At 36.1% G+C, this 24,816-nt stretch overlaps 1 protein-coding gene and 1 long non-coding RNA gene across 2 annotated transcripts in view; one reads left to right on the top strand and one right to left on the bottom strand.

Annotated features, from left to right (window-relative positions):
* LOC148952542 (uncharacterized) overlaps positions 1 to 3,866 on the bottom strand; it is a 48,150-nt gene extending 44,284 nt beyond the window's left edge. The window contains exon 1 of the long non-coding RNA XR_016141772.1: positions 3,752 to 3,866. This is a non-coding gene — a long non-coding RNA (uncharacterized LOC148952542). The remainder of the gene's footprint in view (positions 1 to 3,751) is intronic.
* A 19,404-nt stretch (positions 3,867 to 23,270) lies between these two features.
* The window catches only part of mRpS28 (mitochondrial ribosomal protein S28), a 45,571-nt gene continuing 44,025 nt past the window's right edge, over positions 23,271 to 24,816 (top strand). The window contains exon 1 of the mRNA XM_089089007.1: positions 23,271 to 23,374. Within this exon, the coding sequence (XP_088945133.1) occupies positions 23,345 to 23,374 (30 nt within the window). The 5' untranslated portion in view covers positions 23,271 to 23,344. The remainder of the gene's footprint in view (positions 23,375 to 24,816) is intronic.

Below are 24,816 nucleotides of genomic sequence, written 5' to 3'. Positions count from 1 at the left end.
TTGCTATGCCACTTATTCGAGGGGGAGAACCCCTTGTCAACCCGAATGTTAGTGGGATTCCCGCGCTTACCCCAACGGTTCCGTATCTATAGGGTATGTCAGTGCCCGATTTACAATATACCCTGCCTTATAGTACGATAGCGTGATCGAATGGTCCCAGGGGCCACTTTAAGGCCAAGGGTTACCGATAATATTTCTAACTATCTCCTTGGACTCTACCTAGGCTAAAAAGTCAATCATTATATAGTATAAAAAATCTTACTGTATTCAGTCACGCTACAAAAGGAGCTCAAACGGAACTAAACAATCACACTTCCAATTTTCGCTCACCGCGTGCCTGCGGTGGGTGGTGAGTGGATTTTTCCGGCCAATCCAAAGGCTTACTAATTACTGGTCAATCATCCCTAACTGCGCAATTAATGCCTCGTGGTCTGTGTAACCAACTACGCAATTAAAGAACGACAGAAAATGGCGCCACCAAAATTAAAGGAAAATTAATAATTATTACTTGGGGGAAAAGAATAATTAAGGGACCAAAAGAAAAGAATATGGGAAGGACTTTATCTGAAACAAACTGGGACCAAGGGTTCCAACACCTCCCTCCTAAGATAAATGGCCTGCATCCCCGGTAGATGGCTGGAAACTCAGACATAAAATAAATAACATTAAACTCAAAATCACCAAACTTGTATCTTCTCTTCTTTCTTCCACCAATGCCTGCACTTCAACCGCTTGGCTCAGGATTCGTCGTCATCCACACGTCTCTACCGTAGAACCACCATCGTCTAGATCGTATAGCATCCGCATTATGTTTTGAAAGTTAAAGTCCCCAAGATTCGTAGAAATTCATTGTGCGCAGCACAATCGAAATTAAAAATTTTCTTGCTCTCACGAATTTAGATTTGAGAGGAGCCGAGAATCAGTTTCTGGCACATTTGATGATGCCAGCCATCATGAAAAATTGGCTGCATTAGCCTCTTAATTTCCATCTGTGGAAACAACCCCACATCTCAATAAAAAAGTCCATCTCAATAAAAATTATGCCCCTTGGCATAATTTGAAATAGTCCCAGGCCAAACATACACAGGTCTCTGAATACGACAAGGATACTGGGAATGAAGTAAAATCTTGAGCAAACCATGAATCGCCTTTTTTTTCTGGGTTTCCTCCCCGGGGATAATCAAATGAAGAATATGCGTTGATGCTAATTGAAGATGAAATTTGGGTACATCCAAAGTATGAATTGACTGGGAGAGAGTATCCCCCAAGGACTCCAGATCAGAGAGGTGAAACCCCGGTAAAGGGATCACAACTTGTCCGCCAGTTGTGCATTGAGGAAAACGGCTATCTTTCGCAACTTCCCGCAGGGGATCTTCCCCAAGGGATTCCTTCCCCTCATAAAGGATCGACATATCTTTTGAGTTGATAATCCTAATCTCAGATTCCTTTCCAAGTTTTTCCAATCCGACTCGACATTCAATATCTCATAACTTTCCCCCAACCCGTTGTAGTTCTTTCATCTCTATTTTGTAATCATCTTCTTTTATTCCCCATGGATCTTGGACCTCTTTTCCCCCCTTTTATTTATGTTATCAAGGCACAGCCCATTCAACATTTCTTTACTATTCGCCACTGCAGGCTGAATCTCAAAAATTTGTCTTTTTTTTACACTTCTCTTTTCATCTCTACTTTTCTCAATTTTGTCATTCGCGCAAAATAATAAATCATCGTTAAATCTGATTTGGACTCCAGTGTCCACCATCTTTGATTGCATTACTTCATTGTAACTCCGTTTAATATCTCTTTTCTCCCTCTTAGTTTTCTTTTCTTTTGTAGTCGCATTAAATAAATCGTCATAAAATCTTAATTGGACTCCTGTGTCCACTATCTTTGACTGCATTTCTTTATTGTAGTTCCGTCTTGCAGCTTTTTTCTCTCTTTTACTTCTCTTTACTTTTACTGCAGAAACAAATATTTCGTTATCAAATGGGAACTGAATTCCAACATTTGGTTTTTCATATTGTACTAAAATTTCTCGAACTTTGCAAGAAAAAGCGCGTACAATAAACTTCGTTTCCTTTTTCTCTGGTACAATACGTGTTTCATTTCTCTTAGCTATGAAGCATTTCGTCATTGCAAAAGGATAATTCTACAAATTACCGTCAAAAAGAATAAATATATAGTATAGACTTACACGGAGTAAATTTCGTCGAAACTTTACGAAAGTAGCTGAGTAGGGTAGATGAAACTCTCACAGGTCTTAAAGATTTGAAAATCAGTATCTTTAATAAATAGAAACCCTATGGCTTAAATCCTGTCGAAACAATAAAAATTACAGTTTTAAAAACTAGAACCAAATAAAAATTTACCCACATATTTTAAATTTTTGGATCTACTCACTAATGAGATAGCTAAGAAATAGTCACAACTTTAGAATCAGAATTTCATCCTGAAGCCAAAATATAAGATTCATTTCCGTCGGAGATGAACTTCATCCCTCTAATGTGCAAATATATACCCTGTTTTGTAAATTAAGTCGGGGGGGGGGGGGGTGAGTAAGGATAAAGTCCATCTCCAACGCAAATGAATGTTATATTTGGATTCAGAATAAAATTCTGATTCTAAAGGTATGTCGTTTTTTCAGCTGAATCCTTAGTGAGTTAATTGGAAAGGTATCAAACAGTTCGTGGAAACGAACTGTAAGCAAGGAGCGACCCGGCTCAATAGTAATCGAAATCTAGAAAACGGAATTTTGATACCAATAGATGCATCAAAAATAGATACATCAAATAGATACATCAATCAGCTTTTTATGCAGATTTTAAATATACAAGTTTCGTCAAGTTTAGTCTTACCTATCAAACGTTACGCGCCTGAAAAAATTTGCTTTATTTTCAAAAAAAGGGGAAACACACCCAAAAATGCACAGAACCTTAATGGAAATCCCACTATGAGATTCAATGCACCAGAAAAACCCCACTGTAGAGCTTTCAAGCTCCTATCTACAAAAATGTGGAATTTTGTATTAGAATATTGCGAGAGGGGTCATTCAAACAGAAATTAAAATTTCTAGTGCCCTTTTCAAGTGACCAAAAAATGGAGGGTAACTAGGCCCCCTCCCACGCTTATTTTTTCCCGAAGTCACCAGATCAAAATTTTGAGATAGCCATTTTGTTCAGCATGGTCAAAATATATAGTAACTATGTCTTTGAGAAAGACTTAATCCACCACAGTCCCCGAGGGAAGGTCTGCAAGTTATGAACTTTGCCAAATGTTTACATACAGCATTAGTTATTTGGAAATGTACAGAAGTTTTCAGGGGGCATTTTTTCTGGCAGTGGGGGGGGGGATGAGCCGGGGGTAACGTGGGACAATCTTTCCATAGAGGAGGTTTTCATGGGGTAAGGGATATTGCTATGAAGGGGGCGCTGGATTTCCCAGCATAATTTAAAAAAAGATGAGAAATTAATTTAAAAAACATCAAGTTTTTCAACTGAAAGTAGGGAGCAACATCAAAACTTAAAGAGAACGAAATTATTACGTATATGATTGGGTTCAACCCCTACGCAATACCCCGCTCTTTACGCTGAAAGGCCCATTATTTATTTTCAATACCTCCCTAGAACTTAAACTCAGCCTTCCTAAATCCCATTTTACCCTGTACAAATTTCTAACGGAGCTAAGCTGCGGTCAAAAAACCCCTGTAATGAAAGTGAAATTTAACGAGATCCCGTATAACAATGGTACTTACGATAATCAAAGTAATCAAAACTAGTTTCATTCTTTCACTTTTACTAACAGGAAGAATCTAAGCTGACTGAGATATTTCGCGTAATTGGACTAATATCTGAGGCCTCTCATGGTCACTATGTCCATATATCAATCACTGTGAAAAACAAGCTCCGTGGTCAAAGAGATTGACCTTTAGGTTGTGACAAGGCTGATTATTTTCCTGCAGGCTTTACAACAAAAGGGTGAAAAGACCAAAGCAGGGGTGAAAAGTACCAGTGTCAGGGATGGGCCAAAACCCACCTCTAGCACTAAAAAGGTCACATAACTGATTGCTAGATAGTAGAGACATGGAGTCAAAATATCTTCTTGTTAAAAAAATAAAAAAATCAGAAACCTTCTAAACTTCTAATCTCACCATTTTGTTTAATGTTCTAATGCGAGGTTTTCTATTTTTTCTGTGTCTGATTATCACTATTATTACTATTATTTTTTCGTTTTTAAGTTTTTTTTTATCGCAATCTATTGTATATTCTGCTTTTTCTTCATTTTGTGTAATTTTGTATTTATTTTTTGCATTTATTATTTATTTCGTTCTCTTTATTTGTATTTCGTGAATTACCGTGAACATTTGTAGGTACTCTTGCATTATATGGGCCTTTACAAGGAAACCAGTCACAAAAAAACCGTTTTTGAGGGGTTAATTCAAGACACCGCTATAAAGTAATGGAATGCACAGCGTGGTTTTCATCGCGTATACGATATCCAAACTGTTGTTTTTGGGGGTTTAGGGGGGGAGTACCTAGGTTAGGTTACGTATTTAATGTATGTGATGCTTTACCCTCCAGCCACCCATCCCCCCCCCTAATGTGCAAATATATAGGCCAAATTTGTTTCTAAACTATTATATATTCATCCTATTTTATTTTATTTCATTAGCATTAACCAAAGTTGACTTTTTAGAAAGGCCCATATAATGCAAGAGTACCTATTTGCATTTCAAGGATTTTGATTACAGTTCCTTCAGCATTTTATTATTGTATTGTATGGCCCGCAATAAGCCAAGCCTATTTGGCCAAATGACCGTTGTATGTTTGTAACAGGGTTTTAGTACGAACAAAATTATTGATGATTGTATGATTGAAAGGAATATTATGTACTTTTGAGCCCGCCCCCTCCTCTTTGCATTAAAGATATCGAATCTTTCCCCCTTCCCTCGAAAACTAATTGTGCTTTTAGATTCGTTAAGTTTGAGAGCTGTATTGAAACGAGGCAGTGTTTGAGCTGTCGACTTGAATAGACCTTCCAACTATCAGAGCTACTTTCTGTAAAATCTTGAAAATGTCACAAGAAAAAAGAAACGCCTCAGTCAAAATTTAAATTGAAATATTCATGGTTGCAGCAGTAGCTGCAACATAGTAAAGAGCGAACCACAGCCCATAGCAACTAAAAGTTAAAAAACGCGTTTTGAAAAAAGATGTCTAGTGAAAAAAATCTCTATCTGAAACTGATTCAGGAATGGTAACTATTATTTCGGTTCCCCTGAAAAGTAAAATTTTATTGCGAAAAAGAAATTTATGGTGATTTCGAAAAAAAAAAACCTGTAATTGGCGTCAGATCAAAATGAAAAATGTACCATTGGAATCAGCATGGTCAAAAAATTTTCACAGGGAAATTACAGTTCCCCTCCTTGAATAACGAGGAAAATCACTTTTTTGCATCGGTAGCACTTATCTGTCTCCATTTTTTTTTCCGAGGCGTAATGGGTTATCAGAACATCATAAAGAGATGCTTAATGGTTCATTAAAAAGCTATTTCTCATATCTGCGGGCTTTTTATAAATTTCGCCATCTGTAAGTGCCACATAGCACCGAAATGGCACTTTTTTTGCCGTCTCTCAAGGGGTGGCACTAGCGGGCTGCCAGAACATCGTAGACAGATCTTTTATGACTCATTTAAAGATATTGCTCATATCTACGTTCTTTTACAAATTCCACCATCTGCAAGTTCCAAATGGCACTAAAAACGACACTCTTGTGCCATGTCTCAAGTGGAAAAGCTGGCACTATCGGGCTAGTAGAACTTTTAAGAGCTATGCTTAATGGCTCAATTGAAAGCTATTGCTCATATCTACGTGTTTTTTTACACCTGAGTTTGTCATATCTGACTTTTGAGTAATTTTAACTTAATGGCTATCTCAAAATTTTTATTGGATGCATTTGGGGAAAAAGGGGCATGGGGGGCTAGTTGCCCTCCATTTTTTTTGGTCACTTAAAAAGGGCACTAGAAATTTTAATTTCCGTTCCAATGATCCCTCCCACGATATTCTAGGACCACTGGTTCAATACGATCACCCCTGGGAAAAAAAAACAAAAAACAAACAAACAAACAAACAAACAAACAAACAAATAAACACGCATCCGTGATCTTTCTTCTGGCAAAAAATGCAAAATTCCACATTTTTGTAGATAGGAGCTTGAAACCTCTACAGTAGGGTTCTCTGATACGCTGAATATGATGGTGTGATTTTCATTAAGGTTCTATAACTTTTAGGGGTCTTTCCCCCTTTTTTTGAAAATCAGCCAAATTTTCTCAGGCGCGTAACTTTTGATGGGTAGCTCTAAACTTGATGAAAGTTATATATTTGAAATCAGCATTGAAATTTGATTCTTTTGATGTATCTATTTGTATCAAAATACCGTTTTCTAGAGTTTCGGTTACCATTGAGCCGGGTCGCTCCTTACTTACAGTTCGTTACCACGAACTGTTTGATATGAAGTACAATGAAAATCACTCCTTATATTTGAATCCGATTACTAATCAAGTTATCGTATATGGAGTACCCTATGCATCCGCTCTCTCTGATTGGCCCAGAAAATAGGTGTTGCCTCAGAAACCAGTCTGGTTGCATTACACAATCTCGTCCCTGAATATCTAGTTCCAAATATAATATGCTTGGTAACTCTATAGGTCCATTATATATAGGGTTCGGTCGTTTTATACAACCCCGTTAGAATTGCGGACATGCTTACTACTGATGCAGCGGACAACCTTTTCCCCAGGGACTATGAAGGGTCATATCATCACCAAAACCATAGATTACCTTTGGACTATATTGAACAAAATAGCTTTCTCAAAATTTGATTCGATAACTCTGAAGGGTGGGGGCCCTTAGGGAGGGGGTGGGCTAGTTGCCCTCCAATCTTTTTGGTCACTTAAAAGGGGAACTAGAGAATTTAATTTCCGTTCAAATGAGAATTTAAACATTTTTCTATGAGGTTCTGCACTAGGATAACAGACTATCAAGATGTGAATATAATCATTTTTATAAAACTCTGAGAAATGTATGCCAGCTTTCCCTCTCACGGAGACTATCTAGCTCTCAGCGCTTTCAGCCCTTTTACAGTTTATGGTAACGAACTGTAAGTAAGGAGCGACCCGGCTCAATGGTAACCGAAACTGTAGAAAACGGAATTTTGATACCAATAGATACATCAAATGAATCTGATTTTAATGCTGATGTCAGATATATAAGTTTCATCAAGTTTAATCCTACCTATCAAAAGTTGCGCGCCTGAGAATATTTGGCTGATTTTCGAAAAAAGAGGGAAAGACCCCCTAAAAGTTATAGAACCTTAATGAAAATCACACAATCATATTCAGCGAATCAGAGAACCCTACTGCACTCATTGCAATAATTGTTAGCCTTCCTTTCGAGTTTAGCTCCCTGTTGGCTTAATTTAATTATTTGTGTTGTTTATATTTGTAAGAAATACAATTTATTTAATTTATCTATCTATCTATTATCTATCTATCAGAGGTTTCAAGCTCCTATCTGCAAAAATGTGGAATTTATATTTTTTGCTAGAAGAAAGATCATGGATTCGTGTTTATTTGTTGTTGTTTTTTTCCCAGGGGTGATCGTACCAACCCAGTGGTCCCAGAATGTCGTGAGAGGGCTTATTCGAACGGAAATTAAAAGTTCTAGTGCTTTTTAAGTGACCAAAAAAATGGAGGGCAACTAGACCCCCTCCCACGCTCATTTTTCCCCAAAGTCACCCGATCAAAATTTCGAGATAGCCATTTTGTTCAGCATGGTCGAAAATATAATAACTTTGTCTTTTACGATGATTTATCCTCTGAACTCCTTGGGGGGGGGGCTGATAGTTATCAACTTCACCCAATGTTAACATATAGTATTGGTTATTGGGAAGTATACAGACTTTTTCAGGGGAGATTTTTTCTGGTAGTGGGGGGAGGGGATGGGTCGGGGTTTATGTGGGAGGATCTTTCCATGAAGGAAGTTTTCACGGGGAAAAGGACATTGCTATGAAGGGGACGCTGGATTTCCTAGCATTATTTAAAAAAAGATCAGAAATTATATATAAAAAACAAGTTTTTCAACTGAAAGTAAGGAGCAACATCAAAACTTAAAACGACAGAAAGCATTACGTATATGATTGGGTTCACCCTCTAGTCAATACCTTGCTCTTTAAGCCAAAGATTATTTAGTACTTTCATAAGAGCTATTTATTAACAGCATTTGTGATTAAGGGGTCATTTTTAAAGAATTGGAACAAAATTCGAACTTTAGCTTAAAGAGCAAGGTATTGACTAGGGGGCGAACCCCCTAATATACGTATTAAGTATCTATGAATACAGAAGTTCGTTACGTAAGTTATTCGTAAGTTACGTATATTTATTACTAATAAAAACGTTCGTAAATAAAATTAAACAAGTTTCGAGAAAGCCATTTAACCAAATAACAGTAACATTAATATTCAAATTTTGTTTTAATTATTCATGTACGGTGAGCCAAAATCAAAACCTGCATTAATTCAAAAACGTCCAAAAATTAAATAAGAAAAACAAGTTTTTTAACTGAAAGTAAGGAACGACGTTAAAACTTACAACGAACAGAAATTATTCCGTATATTAAAGGGGCTGTCCACTCCTCAACGCCTCACTCTTTACGCTAAAATTTGACTTTCTCACAACTATATTTTTTTTAAACAATAAAAAAATTTTAGCGTAAAGAGCGAGGCGTTGAGTAGGGTACAGCCCTTTTCATATACGGAATAATTTCTGTTCGTTTTAAGTTTTAACGTCGTTCCTTACTTTCAGTTAAAAAAAACTTGTTTTTTTTATTTAATCTCTATTAAAATGAGCTACGAACTAAAAATTAACTTCTAAGATTGGTATCACGCATCGATTTCTTAGGTATTCTAGAAGTAAATATTTTTCTAGAAAATATTCTCATGGTTTTCAAAATCTAACCATAGTTTCCGTATCTATCATAAAGTTTCGTAAAGTTATATCATATACCCTGACTTCGAAAAAAAGCAGTTTCTGTTATTTATTTTTAAGACACTGCAAATACAGCTTTGCAATTCTGACTCCTGGGTCCAAATTTACCTTCCCGGTCCGACAAAATACAATAATACTAGGGTCATTCAAAAATTACGTGAAATTTTCGTTAACAAGGTATTGGCAACTGTTTTCTATGACTGTGAAGGAGTTGTACTTACGAACCTTTCAGAAGGTTGAAGAGATATCTAGATTTCTCTAAAAATAGTTTAAAACGATGGAAGTAATTTGATATTGAAGGAGGTTATGTTAAAAAATCTATTGTAGTGATGAATGCTGTAAATCCATTGTATGTTGAAAGATCCATTGTAATAAAAAAATCAATAAATAACAAAAAAATTTTGCTTATTTTTTTTTAATGTCCTTGTACTATCACAAATATGAACCATATTTATATGGAACTAGCTGAGTATTGCTGCAAATCGTTAAATTTACAACAAAAATTTTATTATCCATAATTTACAAAACAATACATAATTAGGCACAGAGAACAGGAATATAGTATGGAACTAGCTGGTTATTCTAACATTGGAACCAACATTGGTTTGGGTTTAAGGTTTTAAATAGGTTTAATGTTATGCACAGCAAAAGAGAAAACATGGGCTCTTCTATATTAAAGATGAACTGCACACTAAGAAATAATTTCTAAGATTTTTATCTCACATCGATTTTCTTGGCGTTTTATAAGTAACTATTTTTCTGAAGAAAATTTTAAGGTTTTCAAAACAAAAGCAACATTTTAGTATCTCTGATATATTTCACTAAACACCCCCCCCCTGCTAAACACCAAAAACTTTAGAGATACAGGCGTGGAATAGCAATAAACAAAATAAAATTTGGAATCGAACCTGACAACTAAAAAATGCCACAGAAAAAAATGCAAATAGATTTTTTAACACTATGATTTCTCTATAGACAATGCATTGCAAATAATTTTATCCTGTCTATTAAAAAGTAAGAATAAGTAAATAATTTAAATAAGTAAATATAACAATAAGTAATCTTTCTTTTAATATAAAACTTTGAGTGGTTCCAGAACCACATGCCTTAACTTCTTCAACCCCTATGCGACAAAGGGTTGGGGACTGGGGCGTAGTTTTCTATGCGGCAGAGGGGGGAACTGCCCGTCTCAGACCTCAGCCCCCCTCCCAGACCCCCGTTTGCCCCCCAGCTGAAATTTAGTTTCTCCAAATATTTTGTCAAAACTAAGATAAGCCTACATAATCCGAGCATCCACAGAAACGGGTCAGTTTTCTCTAGTACATCTTCACCTTTTTTTGTTCACCTATATGGCTCATTTTTCAGTTTTTCTGTCATTTCCACTTGTTTGGAAAAATTGGCTCAAACTTTGCCCCCATCCCCTGAATTTTACGAAATTACGCCACTGGGTGGAGTATGGATTTAGTGATCTACTAGGACTGTAGTTGCAAACCATGAACTTTATGAACTCTATTCCATCTTGAATGAAAATGCTTGACAATTTAAAGAAATAACTTCACCAGATTTACTACAATAGTGAAATATCTGAAAAAATATGATTACGTTTTTAGACTTAGAGATGCTGTAGATATTTTTAGAGAAAAACAGTGTAGTTTTAGGAAGAGGAGAGGATGCGCCGACTAAATGTTCACTCTTAAATTAATAATTGAGAAGCGCCGGTACAGTTGTGTTTAATGATACACAGCGCTATAGACTGTCAAAGGAATGCAGTTATGGAGATCCGTAAAGCGGGTAATTGCTATCTAAGTTGATCGAGGAGCGGTGTTTCTCATTGACTCTAAATATTTAAACTGTTGTTTTTTGGGGTTTACGGGGGGGAAAGGTACCTAGGTTAGGTTACGTATTTTATGTATTCTATGCTTTACCCCCCCCCCCATCTTCTTAATGTGCAAATATATAGCCCAAATTTGTTTCTAAACTATTTTATATTCATCCTATTTAATTTTTTTAATTAGCATTAACCAAACTTCACTTATTTCGTGTGTACCAAAAAGCGCAACAGTACCGAAGTGCCTGAGTCATCATATCCCTTTAGTCCTCAGTTTTAAAGAATTTGAGTAAGTACTTGACTCAGCCGATAGAAGAGCTTTAGTAAAGGTTTTATCCTTGTATAGTGTACCATATAAATACATTAAAGTGATTAGTGCCATGTTCGAGCATAATATTTCTGTGGTCAAAGTAAGAAATGAGGTTAGTAGGTGGTTGTGTTTTGAATCAGGAGTCAATCAGGGTTGCGTCTATCCCCATTTATACGGATCATTTTGATAGAATTTGTCCTAAGAAACACAACAAAGGCTAAGGGTGAGCGCAGAATCAAATGGGGAAATAGAACTTTCCTAGAGTTGGATTATGCTAATGATTTGAGTATCCTAGATGAAAATGTTAGAAAAATAAATTATGTTTGGAGTTTCTCGGAGTTCAGGGTGCAAGAATAGGTTTAAAAAACAACGTCAAGAAGACTTTTCGCAGGTAAAAAGGGTGAAGAGGTTAATAAGTGAAGGTGACGAGGTCATTTTGGGTAATGAGAAGATAGATCAAGTGGACAGCCTCACCCACCTATTTAGTATATTATTAGTAAAGACGATGAACATAGGGAAGATGTTAAAAGTAGAACAACAAAGGCCAAGGGTATTTTTTCACAGTTTAAAAAAGTTTGGAAGAATAGGAAGAAAAGTCTGAGCTGCATAATTAGAGCATTTGAATCTACAGTAAGGGCAGTGGTATGGCTCTGAAACTAGGGCGCTCCTAAAGCCGGAAGAAGATTTACTAGATTTTTTCCAGAGATATTGTCTACTGTTTGTTTTTGGTGCCCGTCTGACTGACCGTATTTCAAACAGTGACCTTTGCGACTAATGTGGTCCTATCTGCTTATCTAGGGATGTAATGAGAGAAAGGTAGAGATGGCACGTTCTGCAGATGAAGGATGACATATTCCCAACGATCATCCTTTTTGGCCAGCCATCTAGGGCCAAAAGAAAATCAGGCTGTGCCTGAATGGGTGGGAGGAGGCTGGAAGGAAAAATTTAAGGGAAATTAGAAATTTTTAGGAGGGTGTAATGAGGTAGGCTTTGAAAACGATGGTAAGGAGGAAGGGCTTACGTAGCTGTATGGGCCTTTGATGGCAAGGTTCTGCAGTAATTCTTCAGGACTAGTAGTAGCAGTATCCTAAAAAAGCCTTTGGACCCTTATAAAAATAATTATCTTTGAGCCTGGCCTACGAAAAGCAGCAGAGCCAGGGGTGAATATATGTCCGTTCCCCTGGGCCGGTCTGTCTCTGCTTTGAATTATATTATGTGGCATTGTGATTACTGGTCCAATCAAATTGTGTATTCTATGGTGTTAATGATCCGAATCGCAAATTACTTTCGTCCGGCAAAATTGACCAACAACTTAAAAGAAAGAAGATGAAATTTTATTTCGAGCGTTATGGAATGAACTAATTTCAACAGAAGAATTTAAAATTACTTCTCTTAAACGTAGGCCTACACGGCAATCCTTAAAATTCGCAATTTGGCTTATTCCTTTAATTTTTAACAAGCGTGCCAAAGCATTGCATGCTCATCTACTGCGTCAAAACCTGTTTTTATAGCTTCGTGAAAAACTGAAGATAATTAATTTTTTTTTTTCTTTGCTGGAAAAATAATCAAACAAGGAAAGACTAATCAATTCCAAGATCATGTTCAACTGTATATTATTCCATACAACTGTATATTATTCCGTATACTCGTACATACTAATCTTTGTTGCAACAATGGCCGTAAACCCAGCTCAAAGTAACCAAAAGTTTGAAAACATGTTGTACAAAAAACTGTCGGGCGAGAAAACTTGTCGTTTAAAAATTATTGAGGAACTGTAACAAGTAATTAGGCTTGTTGGGGTTTCACCCCTGTTTCTTTTCTTTTCAGATAAATGACCTGTTTTCTTTTCCGTAATTACATTTGCTTAGATTTGCCTATAGGATAATTTTCAATGATAAGTTAAACTCTATTTGCTAAGCTATAGTTCTTTTGCAATAAACCAAAGTATAATCACCTACGGAGCAAGTACTGACAAAGCTCTCCAAAAGTGATCCCACGTACCTCAGCGCCTCTAGACACAAAGTGCTGTACTACTTAATAACTCCGAGCCAAAGTACTTTGCTACGAGCCAATAAATTATGCTAGAGCGTGATTCAGGCGACGAGTGACCGGGAAAGTTGTATTGAATTGTGTAACTATGGTATTTAGTTGCCAGGTTCGCATAGGTATGGAATCGTCTCCGGAGACGCGGACAAAGGGTCACTTTTGAGAGGATAGGTTTTGTCAGTACTTGTTCCTTAGGTGATTATACTTTGCAATAAGCAAGCCTTCAAGCTAAATTCTATTTTTGACTTCTTGACCTGATCCATTAAAAGATAATATTATTCAAAAGAAGCCTGGGATCTGAACTTTGATTTAGCGGATTGGTCAGGGCCAATCTAAGGTCCACCCCCTACAGAAAGTACTTTATACAGAAGTGGTGATTTTGTTTTTAGTGTGCTTTGAGATCTCGTTTAGGGAGTCTGTCTTGAGAGTTTATAGATGTGTTTTTTGTGACCTTTTGGAAGAATACAAGTAAGCTATTCTCTGCAGCCGTGTGAGATTATTTTTCCAGGAACCCAGACAGGGTAGAAAAAAGAGTTTGCGAGAATATCGGATGAAATAGACATTTCTGACACGTACGAAGGGGGATCTACCCAACAAACACAAGAACAGAACGATCTCCGGTATGAACCATAGAGGGAGAAAAGAATCTACTACAGACGCAAAAGGAATTATTCATAGATAAGGAAGACCTAAAAAAAGAAACAGATATGGGAGTACAAAGAATAAAATCGGGAAGGAGCACACCCGGTAATAAGAGAAAACATGAAATAGAAACTGTGGTGGTAATACACGGAGAAAAATTATTATACGAAAATACAAGGAAAACAAAACCAACTCACCTCTCAGATGCTAGGACAAATGAAAGGCAGTTGCGGGTAAAAGAAAATACAGATAGAGAGTGAATAGACTCAGAAACCGAATTAAGAGGATATAATGACAGAAGGAATCAAAGTAGGCCAAGCAGCAGGAGTAGTAGAAGCAGTATGGAATCCAGATCAAGCAGGGGGTCACGAAATAGTAGTCACGCAAATATGACACAACGTATGTTAAATTTCATGGAGGGTGAAAGAATGGCTAGATAACGAAAAAAAGGAAGATAGAAAAGAAAGAGAGAAAGAAAGAAAATCCGGAGAACGAAAATAGGAGGAAGACATGAAACAAAAAGAGAAAGATAGAATAGACAAAGAAAAATAGGAGGAGGCAGATAGAGAGGAAAGAAAACACATAATGGAAATGATTGCAGGGAGAAATTCTCAATAGCCTCAAAGATCGTCTACAGTAGATCTAATGCAAGCAATAAACTTTCAATCAATGAAATAAAATGAGGATTTACATTTATACCAATAAAATTTTTAAAAAACGGTAGAATTAAATGGATGGCCGAGAGAAAACTAGGTGACAGTAATTCGGCCCTTTCTTAACTACAAAGCCCAAACTGCTTTTAAAGCATTGCCGATGCACTGCTCGAAAGACTTTGAAAATTAAAACAAGCCTTTTTTGAAATGTTTCAACCCTTCCCCAAGCCCTTTCAAAGAAGGTTTAGTAGCGAAAAAAAGCGAGACAACGAAATTTACAAAGAATACGGGTACAAATTGAAAGATATGTGTTTAAAATGCCTGGATAGGAAATTATAGAATGCTACAAGACCCAGAGGAGATAAAAGAAAATATAACGGAAGCAATAGAAAAAACAGTAATGAAGCAATTTTTAGAAAACACCCACAGAGAATTGAAAATATATTTGAAAAAAAAGAACCCGAAAACAAGCAAAGAAATGACGGAATTAGCGAATAGGTGGACCAAAACAAAAAAGGAATTTGCGGACACAGAGATATTTTAATATGAAGAGTATAATAATAATAGACACTATAACTCACAGCAAAAACATGCATTTCAGCACATGCAAAGAGAAGTAACTTGCTTTAACTGTGGTACTACAGGCAATTTTACAAGAAACTGCCCTAGTAATGAGGATCAAAACCGCAAAGCCTGGGCCATGGCCCATAGTAATGAAAAAAAATACACGTTTGCTGAGTCGCATAAAATATACGGAAAATAAAACGGGGAATTAGTTGAAATGGCAATTGAGTCTTGCAGTGACCAAACGTATGTCCGAACTGAGCTAATTAATAGAACGGAGATAGACCATCAAAATAAGATTACAATATTATGTCATTATGGAGATAAGCACCCATGCCCATCTGCAAGAAGGACGGTACAGTCCAGAGAAAAACGATAAAAGTAGGCTTGGTACCTACTCTTGCAGTGGATGTTTTATTAGAAGGAGATTTTGGGGATATCGGAAATCTCCTATCCTTAAAAGTGACTTCTATGAAGGTGGGAAATGTGAAAGTGGCTAAACCACATGATATTGAAAATAAGACGCCCCAAGTTAATTCTTTGGGAAAATTTTCAGAAAATAGAAAAATTCAGAACACTTTTACCGAATATGAGACGCCGACAAGTATATGCCAAAATGTGGCACTGACTGTACCCGAAAAAAAAGAGAATAAATTCATTGTACGTGCTTTTCCCCGTAGAGTTGGAGATATGTTAGTACAACATGAAAAACCAAATGTCGGAATTCAACTCCCATTTGATGACGATTTGTTTAATATTACGACAAAACAAAAGAAAACTAAAAAAGAGAAAAGAAATATTAAAAGGAACTGCAATAAAGAAATGCAGTCAAAGATGGTAAACTCTGGATTCCAATTCAAATTTAATGATGATTTAGTTTGCGCGATTGGAAAATTTAGAAAAGTTGAAATGAAAAGATAAATGCAAAAAAAGAGACAAAAACTGCGGATTCAGCCTGCAGTGGCGAAAGATAAAAAATTGGGAGGATGAAAAAATTACGAGAAGAAAAAAGAGCTTAAAGGGGGGGGGGCAAAGAGGCCCAACACCCATTTGGTATAAAACAAGACTATAGCAGAACAATGAACTCTATGAAAAAAGACAGTATGGTCCAATTAAAAGTCGAAGATGATCTACTTCGTGGAACAAAGAAATGGGACAAAAGTAAGGAAGAAATAAGAGACACAAAAAAGGGATGTGATTTATAGATTCAGCCTGCGAGTGGGAAGAATAAGATTTTTGGTTAATAACGAATTTAGGAGAAGCAAAGAGGTCCAAGGCCCATTGGGAATAAAACAAAATGATCATAAAATAGAGTTGAACGACCTACGACGGGTTGAAGAAAAGTTGGGAGATATTGAATTTCGGGTTGGATTCAAAAAGCTTGGGAAGAAATCTGAGATTAGTCCTACCAGCTCTAAGGGAGATTTTATCTCTTGGGGGGGGGGTTGGAGGAGCCCTTTTGGGGAGCCATGAATGGTGGATGGTTCGCTCAACGGACAGCTGGTTAGACAGTTGTGACCCTGTTACCGAGATTTTGCTTCTCAAATCTGGAGTCCTTGGGGGAAGCTCTCTCCCAGTCACTTCATATTTCATCCAAACTTTTGTCCAGTAGGCCTTTTCATAGTTTTTACTCTTCATGGGAATCGACAACTATTTCCGGTAAAACTTACTCAGTGAGAGACGTATCCAAATTTCAACTTCAGTTAGTATCAACACCTATTCTTCATTTGATTATCCCAAGGGAGGAGACCCAAAACTAATTGATTAACGGTTCGCTCAAAAAAAGCTGATTTTCCTGTACGTCTATCGTTTTCACAGGCCTCTGTTTTTTCGGCAAAAAAAAACAACAGAGGATTAATTTCCACCCTGGATTATTTCAAATTATGCCAAGGGGCAACTAGCATTTTAGTTGGGATTTGGTCTTGTTTCCATCGATGGAAATTAAGAGACTAGGTCAGCCTATTTTTCATGATGAGTGGCATCACTGAATGTGCCAGAAACTGATTCTCAGCTTCTCTCAAATATAAAATTCGTGAGAGCGAGAAAATATGCATTTTAAATCATGCTAAGCACGAATTTTTTCTGCTAACCTCATGGACATCAATTTTTAAAACCTTCTACGGATGCCCATACGATCTAGACCATGGTGGTTTTGCAGTAGAGACGTGTGAATGGCGACAGATCCAGAGCCAAGCGGTGGAAGCAGTAGCACAGAAGCTGGTGAAGAAAGAAGACAAATGGATTTTATAAAGTTGAAGTTCCGTGTTTATGTTTGTAAGGGTGGATCAAGGTGCCGCGTGGGTGGTCATTTTTCTTACGGTGGGAGGTTTTGGGGTTTCACCCCTGTTTCTTTTCTTTTCAGATAAATGACCTGTTTTTTTCCGCAATAACATTTGCTTAGATTTGCCTATAGGATAATTTTCAATGATAAGTTAAACTCTCGCTTCTAAGCTATATTTGTTTTGCAATAAATAAGCTTTCAAGCTAAATTCTATTTTTGACTTCTTGACCAAGGCCATTGAAAGATAATATTTTTCAAAAAAAGTAGGGATTTGAACTTTGATTTAGCAGATTGGTCAGGGCAAATCTAATGTCCACCCCTACAGAAAGTGCTTTGTACAGAAGGGTGTTTTTGTTTTTAGTCTACTATGAAACCCCGTTTAGGGAGTCTGTATTGATTAGTCTACTTTGAGACCCCCGTTAAGGGAGTCTGTCTTGAGAGTTTATTGACGTGTTTGTTGTAACCTTTTGGAAGAATACAATTAAGCTAATTTCTACAGCCATGTGAGATTATTTTTCCAGGAACCCAGGAAGGGTAGGAAAATGAGTTTGCGAGAAGAACTGGCACTAGTATATCAACAGGGGGGCCGTTTACCCTCCAAAGAGATAGCTAGAGATATTAGGGGTTACACAAGTGGTGGTACCCTTGGTCTAGAGATTTGGCCGTTTGACCGTTGGATCACGTTACCATACCCTGGATCAGAGTATACCGTATTAGGGTGTTAACATACTCTATAGTTACGGTACAGTAGTGGTGACCGCGAGACATTCCATTACAATACTTGGCGCTAGCGAGGCTTTCCCCCTCCAAATAAGTGGTACACCACCATTTCCGCACCAATATCTGGTGGCAACTCTGGCTACGAGTACAATAAAGCTTATTTGAATAATTAAAGCTTAATTTGAAAACAAATGTTTAGGAATTTTGATAAAGAGTTCAAAATTTCTTGAGGTACATCAATTAAGGTACATCATTGAAACAACAAGCTCGAAAATAATTGCCCAGGGGTTTGGGGCCCTCCATTTCGCCTGGAGGCTCTTAGCCCCTTGCATTACTTCTGTAGCTCGAATAAGCCTAGACAGAGGTTTAAACAATATTACAGTAAGGTAAGTAGCAACTGGCCGACAGATCAATGCACTAATAAAATAATATAAACTTCTACAGTATCGTCATCAATTATTACTAGTGGACGAAGAAAAAGAATCGCAGCTCAAATCATAACCGCAAACCACTTTGATAAATTAATACACTCAACAAAAATTAAAACAACTCAATAAAATAATTTAATAATCTGCTTAAATGAATTAACATAAGAATTTAACTGAAGCAGAGCAAATTAAACACGACGCAAAGTAGTAAATGGATCAGGGTTTCCACTTCTGCAATTTTTCCAGAGATATATTGAATTCCTAATCCATCTCCCAACAAAAAAGCAACATGCGGAAACTACTAAAATTTTCCAGAATACTCACAGTCCCAAAAACGTTAATTTGTGGTCATTGTTTATTATTTGCATGAAAAAATGTGAAATTAAATGTGAAAAATTTAAATGTAAAACAAAAAAAAGTCCTAAGGAAAATTCAACTGGTTCCTGAGAGCCATCTAATGATTTTTTACAAAACATTGTTGCCGTTTTACAGATTGTCTGAAAAAGAATAAGGCGAGTAATGTTGAACACTTGTATTAAACCTATACTACTTGATAAGTGCACCACCAGAAAGAGCCTGCGTGGTGGGGATAGCCTTTGCTTCTCCCGGAGAAGCAAAGGCAAAGCCATTTATATCCTAATAAAAGCGAAAATCCTTCCCACAATTGTCTTCTCAAAGAAAATTTTCCAAGCGGCGCTCTTGCCTTGAAATCTTATCAGGTGTTTTTTCAGTCTCTTTTAAAAAAAGAATATACTTCGATGAATTAGGACTTGGGTCCGAAATACTTCCTGGATTCACCCTGTAAACGGATAACAGACGTTTTGAAGAAGCAACTTGGTTATTATAGCAGAGTGGTGAACTTGGTTAGTTAGTAAAGCATCTAATTGACATTACCTCTATTTCACTAAAATATTATTAGAAATTTTCAAAATAACACTATTTGACGAGCCTCCATCAAGAATAAAAAAAAACAGTTTCTGGCTGAAATCAATAAATTAAGTAGAAAAGGCAGAGAAAATAGGATCAACCCCTGAGATACCCCTACGTTTGGAGACTTGTGCAAACCTGAAGACAGGAAATAACCTACATCTATTTTTTTGGTTCTATTATCTAGATACAATTTAGTCAAGTTCAGTAAAACCTAAGAAACACCATAGTTTTCTTGCATAAGGAACGAATGTAATGATAAATCCTATCAAATATTTGTGTTTAATCTAAATAAATAGTTGGTAGAATTTTATTTCTATCCTAACCTTCATTGGCTTTTTGAATAAAAGCGAGTAGAGCTTGTTCAGCTTCATTCCCCGACCCGGAACCAAACTGTAATTTTGAAAGAAATTTCCGACGAGGTCAAGAAATGGTAAATTAGTTCATAAAATACTTTTTAAAGTGGTTTATAAACTGCTGATAAGGAAGAAATCAGCTGACGATTAGGCGTGTTTTCAGTGGAATTTCCCTTGTGAGGGAATCATCCTTTCTTCTTTAAAATCAGAGGAGAAACCCAGCTTTTAATTAGTGAATATATAGCATAATCTAAGGGTAAAATCGCTGAAGACAAGATTTCTTGAATCACTGAAGAATACGAGCAGTTTTGGAGATTCAATATTGAAAATAATTAGCTGAGCTGGGTTTCAGCTGCTTTTTCAAAATATAAAAAACTGTTCAAATGGCTGTAAATGATCATGCGTGGTCTGTATCATGTATTGACGAGAAACAATTATGTGTCAAGTGATATTGACTGGTCTTGTATTTGTTTATATTTAGTTTTTGGTTTCAAAGGACTTTATGTAACATTTGTTGTTTGATCAGGTCTCTCAATTTAGTCAAATCCGTCTTCTCGTATCTTATTTATTTTTGAATTGCTTAGAAACTTTGTTTTGTTCAAAATGCACTATGTCCCTTTTGTCTCAATTTTTGAAATTCCAATAGTTGGAAAACCAACCTTTCGGTATTAAATGATATTCGCTGCATGTTTGAAATTCTTTTTCTCGCTGACAACCAATTTAACCGGTTCCATTTCAACTGAACCTTCTTGTAACTGAAGCTCATACAACTGAACCCATGTATCTTAACCCTCGTGCATCTGACCCCAGGTGCAAATTAGCCCCTGTTTAACTGACCCCTTGTGCAATTGAACCCCCCTGTAATTGAACCCTTGTGTAACTAAAACCCTGTGCAGCTAAAACCCATTCAACTTAACCCTCACGCGACTCAAACCAGTATAACTTAACCCTTGTCTAACTGAACCCTGTGCAACTCAACCCTCGTGCAATTTAACCCCCGTTTAACTGAGCCTCATGCAAATCAACCCCATTCGACTGAATCCTCATTCACCTGAACCCCCGTTCAACTGAACCTCCGTTGACCTGCCTAATAAATTTAAGAAAAAAAACAAAGAAAAGATAGATCTACCTTGAATGCTTACCGGTCTCATCCACTTTTGTTTATAACTATGTGGATAGATCCTAGTGAACATATTGATATAAAGAAAATAAATAAATTAACTATATTTTTTTGTGATAATACCATCAGCATGCAATGGAAATTTTGGGTAAAGTATACATTTATTAAAAGACATATTTTTTTCATGATTTGGAAGCATTTGGATGTAGAGATTCAATTATTTTTTTTATTCTTCATATAGGTGCTTAAAACAATTAACACTTTCATTTAAATTAATTTGTAAATGCAAACGATAAGCGTTATTCTCTAAAGATAATCTATTTTAGTAGTTATTTTCTCTTGTACAAGTAAATCAAAATCGTCAAATTTATGAATGGCCATAAAGCTAAAAACATAAAGCGACCAAAAAATGTTAATGATTTGTTATATCCAAGAAAGAAAAAATCTATCAAGTTTTTTTTTAGAATTTGTAACACTGGGCATCCTAGTGTCATATCCTGGTTGATCTGATGGGAAACGACCCAGAAAGACTACTTTTACGTAACTTCAGAAGTTAAACTGAAAGAGCTTTGGGATCCGGGTATAAAACCAGAATTTTCACTTGGGTTTTGGCCAATTTTGACCGAGCACTAACTGAAAAGCTCATAGTTTACAAAAAACAAATAAAAAACAGTATCGGGCCATGATTTTGGCGATTAACCATTTGAAAGTTCGTTTCGATTTGGAAAAGTTCTGAAGTTACCTAAATAGTTGATATAAGTTTGAAACTGCGAACGGAGCAAAAAGCAAATTTTAAGCTTCTGATTAGCGTAGTTCAAATTAAATCTTAGGTCTTGGGTTGAGTCAAACAGGGCTTGATTAAAAAAGGGGGTTGATTGAAATAAGTGTTGAGTTAAGCGGGGATTGAGGTAAAAAAGTTCAGTCTAAATGGGGGTTTTGTAAGTATATTGCAATAAAGTTTGAAATAAAAACAACTTTGAATACATGAAAAATTCGCATAACATGCGACAAGATTTTGTAAACATAGTATTTTTTGCCGTTCAGTACGAAATTCGTATTTCGACATAGAATTTCAAATTAAATTAGAATTAAGAATTTACCAATAGCTTCGAAGGGAAAAGACAAATATAAGCGGAAATCTACTTATATTTTGTCAGGATAAGAAAATTTTAAATTGTAAAATTATTCAGAGGCGAAATGGAGAAAAAAAAAGTATTGTTAGGCCATTATATTTTAGTTCTTTTAGAAGCGGAGGATGTGCTTCAAACAAGCCTTCGAGGAGAATTTAATGTGATCCATAAGATTGTTAGAAAAAGTTTTCTAGGAGAAGAGTCAAATATACAAAAAAAAAAAAATTTTAGGCAACAATTCCAAGGAGTTGCCAGAAACAGCTTCTCTCTGGATACTCATTAACGTAATTTTGTTAAAAAAAAATATGATGACATTTTAGAAAAAATAGTCTCCTAGAAGGCGAATGAGTATCTTTAAGATACATTCGGCCTTTCAGAAAAAGTCACTGACACAGAAATTCAGATTTTTTTTCTTTCCCCAATTCTCCCTCGCATGCATTAAGCTAAAAATTATATGCCAATACTCATTTGCGACACTTAAGAGCTTTAAATTACTTTTGTGTTAAAACATTTTGAATTGAAGTAAAAAATTTCTTAATTTCCACCTTAAAAGTACCTAATCCTGAAAATGGGAAAGTATAATCCCTAATTGAAACCAAATTTGAAAAAAGGTTGTTACTAAGAATACAAGAATTTATCCTAACCGTTCATCCCAGAACCATGCCTTTTCAGCAAAAACGAAAACAAAAATGCCTTGGGAGGCATCCTCATTTGTCGTCACGAGCACGTGGATTTATGAATTGATTTATGCCACAAAATGGAAGGCAACGCAACTCTTCTGTATATAACTATGTAAATTACAAACAGAAAAAACTATTCCTTTCTTTTCTTTTATTACAGCCCTAGTAATGAAAAAGCTACAACCAGAAACTCCGACAGTTGTGCTTACCCAAAAAATAGCCGGAACTAGCAATAAAATAATCGAATGATATGTTACAATAATGACCTCATGTTTCCTTAGGAACATATGCATCACTTTGAAGAAATTTGACCTTTGAAACTAAATGTGTAGATTTTCGATTGGCTGTCTCTGAATTTCTAACCAATAGTATTTTGGTCCTCTTTGGGTTAAAATTGAACTTTATGCCATAAAATAGCAGAAAATACCGCTTTGCTCCTGGTCAATGGTGAATCTTACCGCAAAATCTATTACCCACCTTTTTGGCGTATCTAAAGTTTTCGTTACATAGATGGCACTAACATAATATTATATAGGCAGAGTGTTTTGAAAAACATTAACAAAGTAAGATGCTGAAATGAAAATTTCGTGAAACTAGAGGGATATTCATGCTCTAATAAGGAAATGGTTGATTGCACCAATGTTTCACGTCCTGTAATATAGAAATTTTGTAATAATTACCGGGGTAGAAGATAAAAAACACCAATGGGAGAGCCCAGTTTTGTTGATGTCCCCTTCCAAATAGGAACTTTCTGATTAGAAATGATGTCCTATTCCTAATGTGCAAATTTATATCCAAATTCTATATTTTCCGTGTTTTTATTAATTTTTTGGTTTTTTAACATTGATTTAGTACAGGGTTAGAGGTACACATGTTAAAACAAGAGTGACATGTGACAGAATGCATGGAGCCTAGAACAAAATATAATTTGAACTATATGTTTGCATATTGGGGAGGTAGAGTTTTGAATTATTGTGGAAATACCCTCAAAATGTTCAAAATAGAACTTTTCTATGTATTATGAAATAAAACTTTTTTTTCAACTCTGAAAAATGCCCTGATGATGATAGGCTGGGTATAAATGGTTAGAGCCATTTCAGTGCTGTGAGATGGTTAATTATAGTCTAGTAAACAACACAGAATTTACTCTAGATTCTGATTAATGAATAATTCTTCTGGGTTTAGTCTGTTTTGGTGGGCTTTTTTAGACTGAAAAAAGTTATTCCTTGCTAAGTTATCTATTAATTGGTATCAATACATCCCTAATAGCCTGGCTGATGAATTTTCTCACTAACCACAAGCAGAAAATCCATTTATTTGAGACAGGTAGCCAGCCAATCTACTCTGATGAGGCCATAGTAATGAGAGGGCTACTGTAGGGAACCTGTGTTGCCAGGTGGTGTGCATTTGTTCCATTTGGGTGCTTTTTTGAGTTGATTGCACATTGAATTTTCAAATTGGTGCATTGTGCCGATTTTGCACATGTCAAAAAAATTTGGTGCAAAGTGGGCACATTTTGCCTTCACAATAACAGTGACAAAACTCAAAATCTTTTAAGAGTTTTGTTTACTGACAGATTCAGGAATCTGTCTATTAACACAGATAAATTTTTCAGAAGCCCATAGGGATTCTCATATTACATTTCAGGCTCCATGACAACCTAAATTTTAAATTATCAAAGTGTACATTATCCTTAGGATGAAAAACCAGATATGGGAAAGTGGTCATATTTTGAAAAAAAAATATAGAAAAGAGTGGGAAAAGCTGACCTTTCTTTGACATAGCTCAAGCAGCTCTTTCTGTCTTAAGCTTACCCATCAGCAACCTCTTTGTCAAGAAAGTGTTTTCTGTTATGAATCTTGTCAAGTAAAAAATTTAAAACAGGATGCAGCTTAAAATGCTTCACTCTACTTTGACCATCCAACTTTGGCTAAATTGCCAAGGAAAGTGCTGCATGGATTTTTATCCTACACCCCCTATGCTGAATAGATTTACCATTGACATGTATGACATCAAAAAACCATTCAATGACAACAAAAATGAACATGAAACTCTTGAAGAAATTTTGGGCAATATAGAAGGAGGGTTTGTTAGA

The sequence above is a fragment of the Artemia sp. Qi Xiang Cuo genome, chromosome 5 (genome assembly GCF_049724085.1).
Source record: "Artemia sp. Qi Xiang Cuo chromosome 5, ASM4972408v1, whole genome shotgun sequence".
In the NCBI taxonomy this organism is placed as follows: Eukaryota; Metazoa; Arthropoda; class Branchiopoda; order Anostraca; family Artemiidae; genus Artemia; species Artemia sp. Qi Xiang Cuo.
This window is presented reverse-complemented; position numbering and strand designations above follow the sequence as displayed.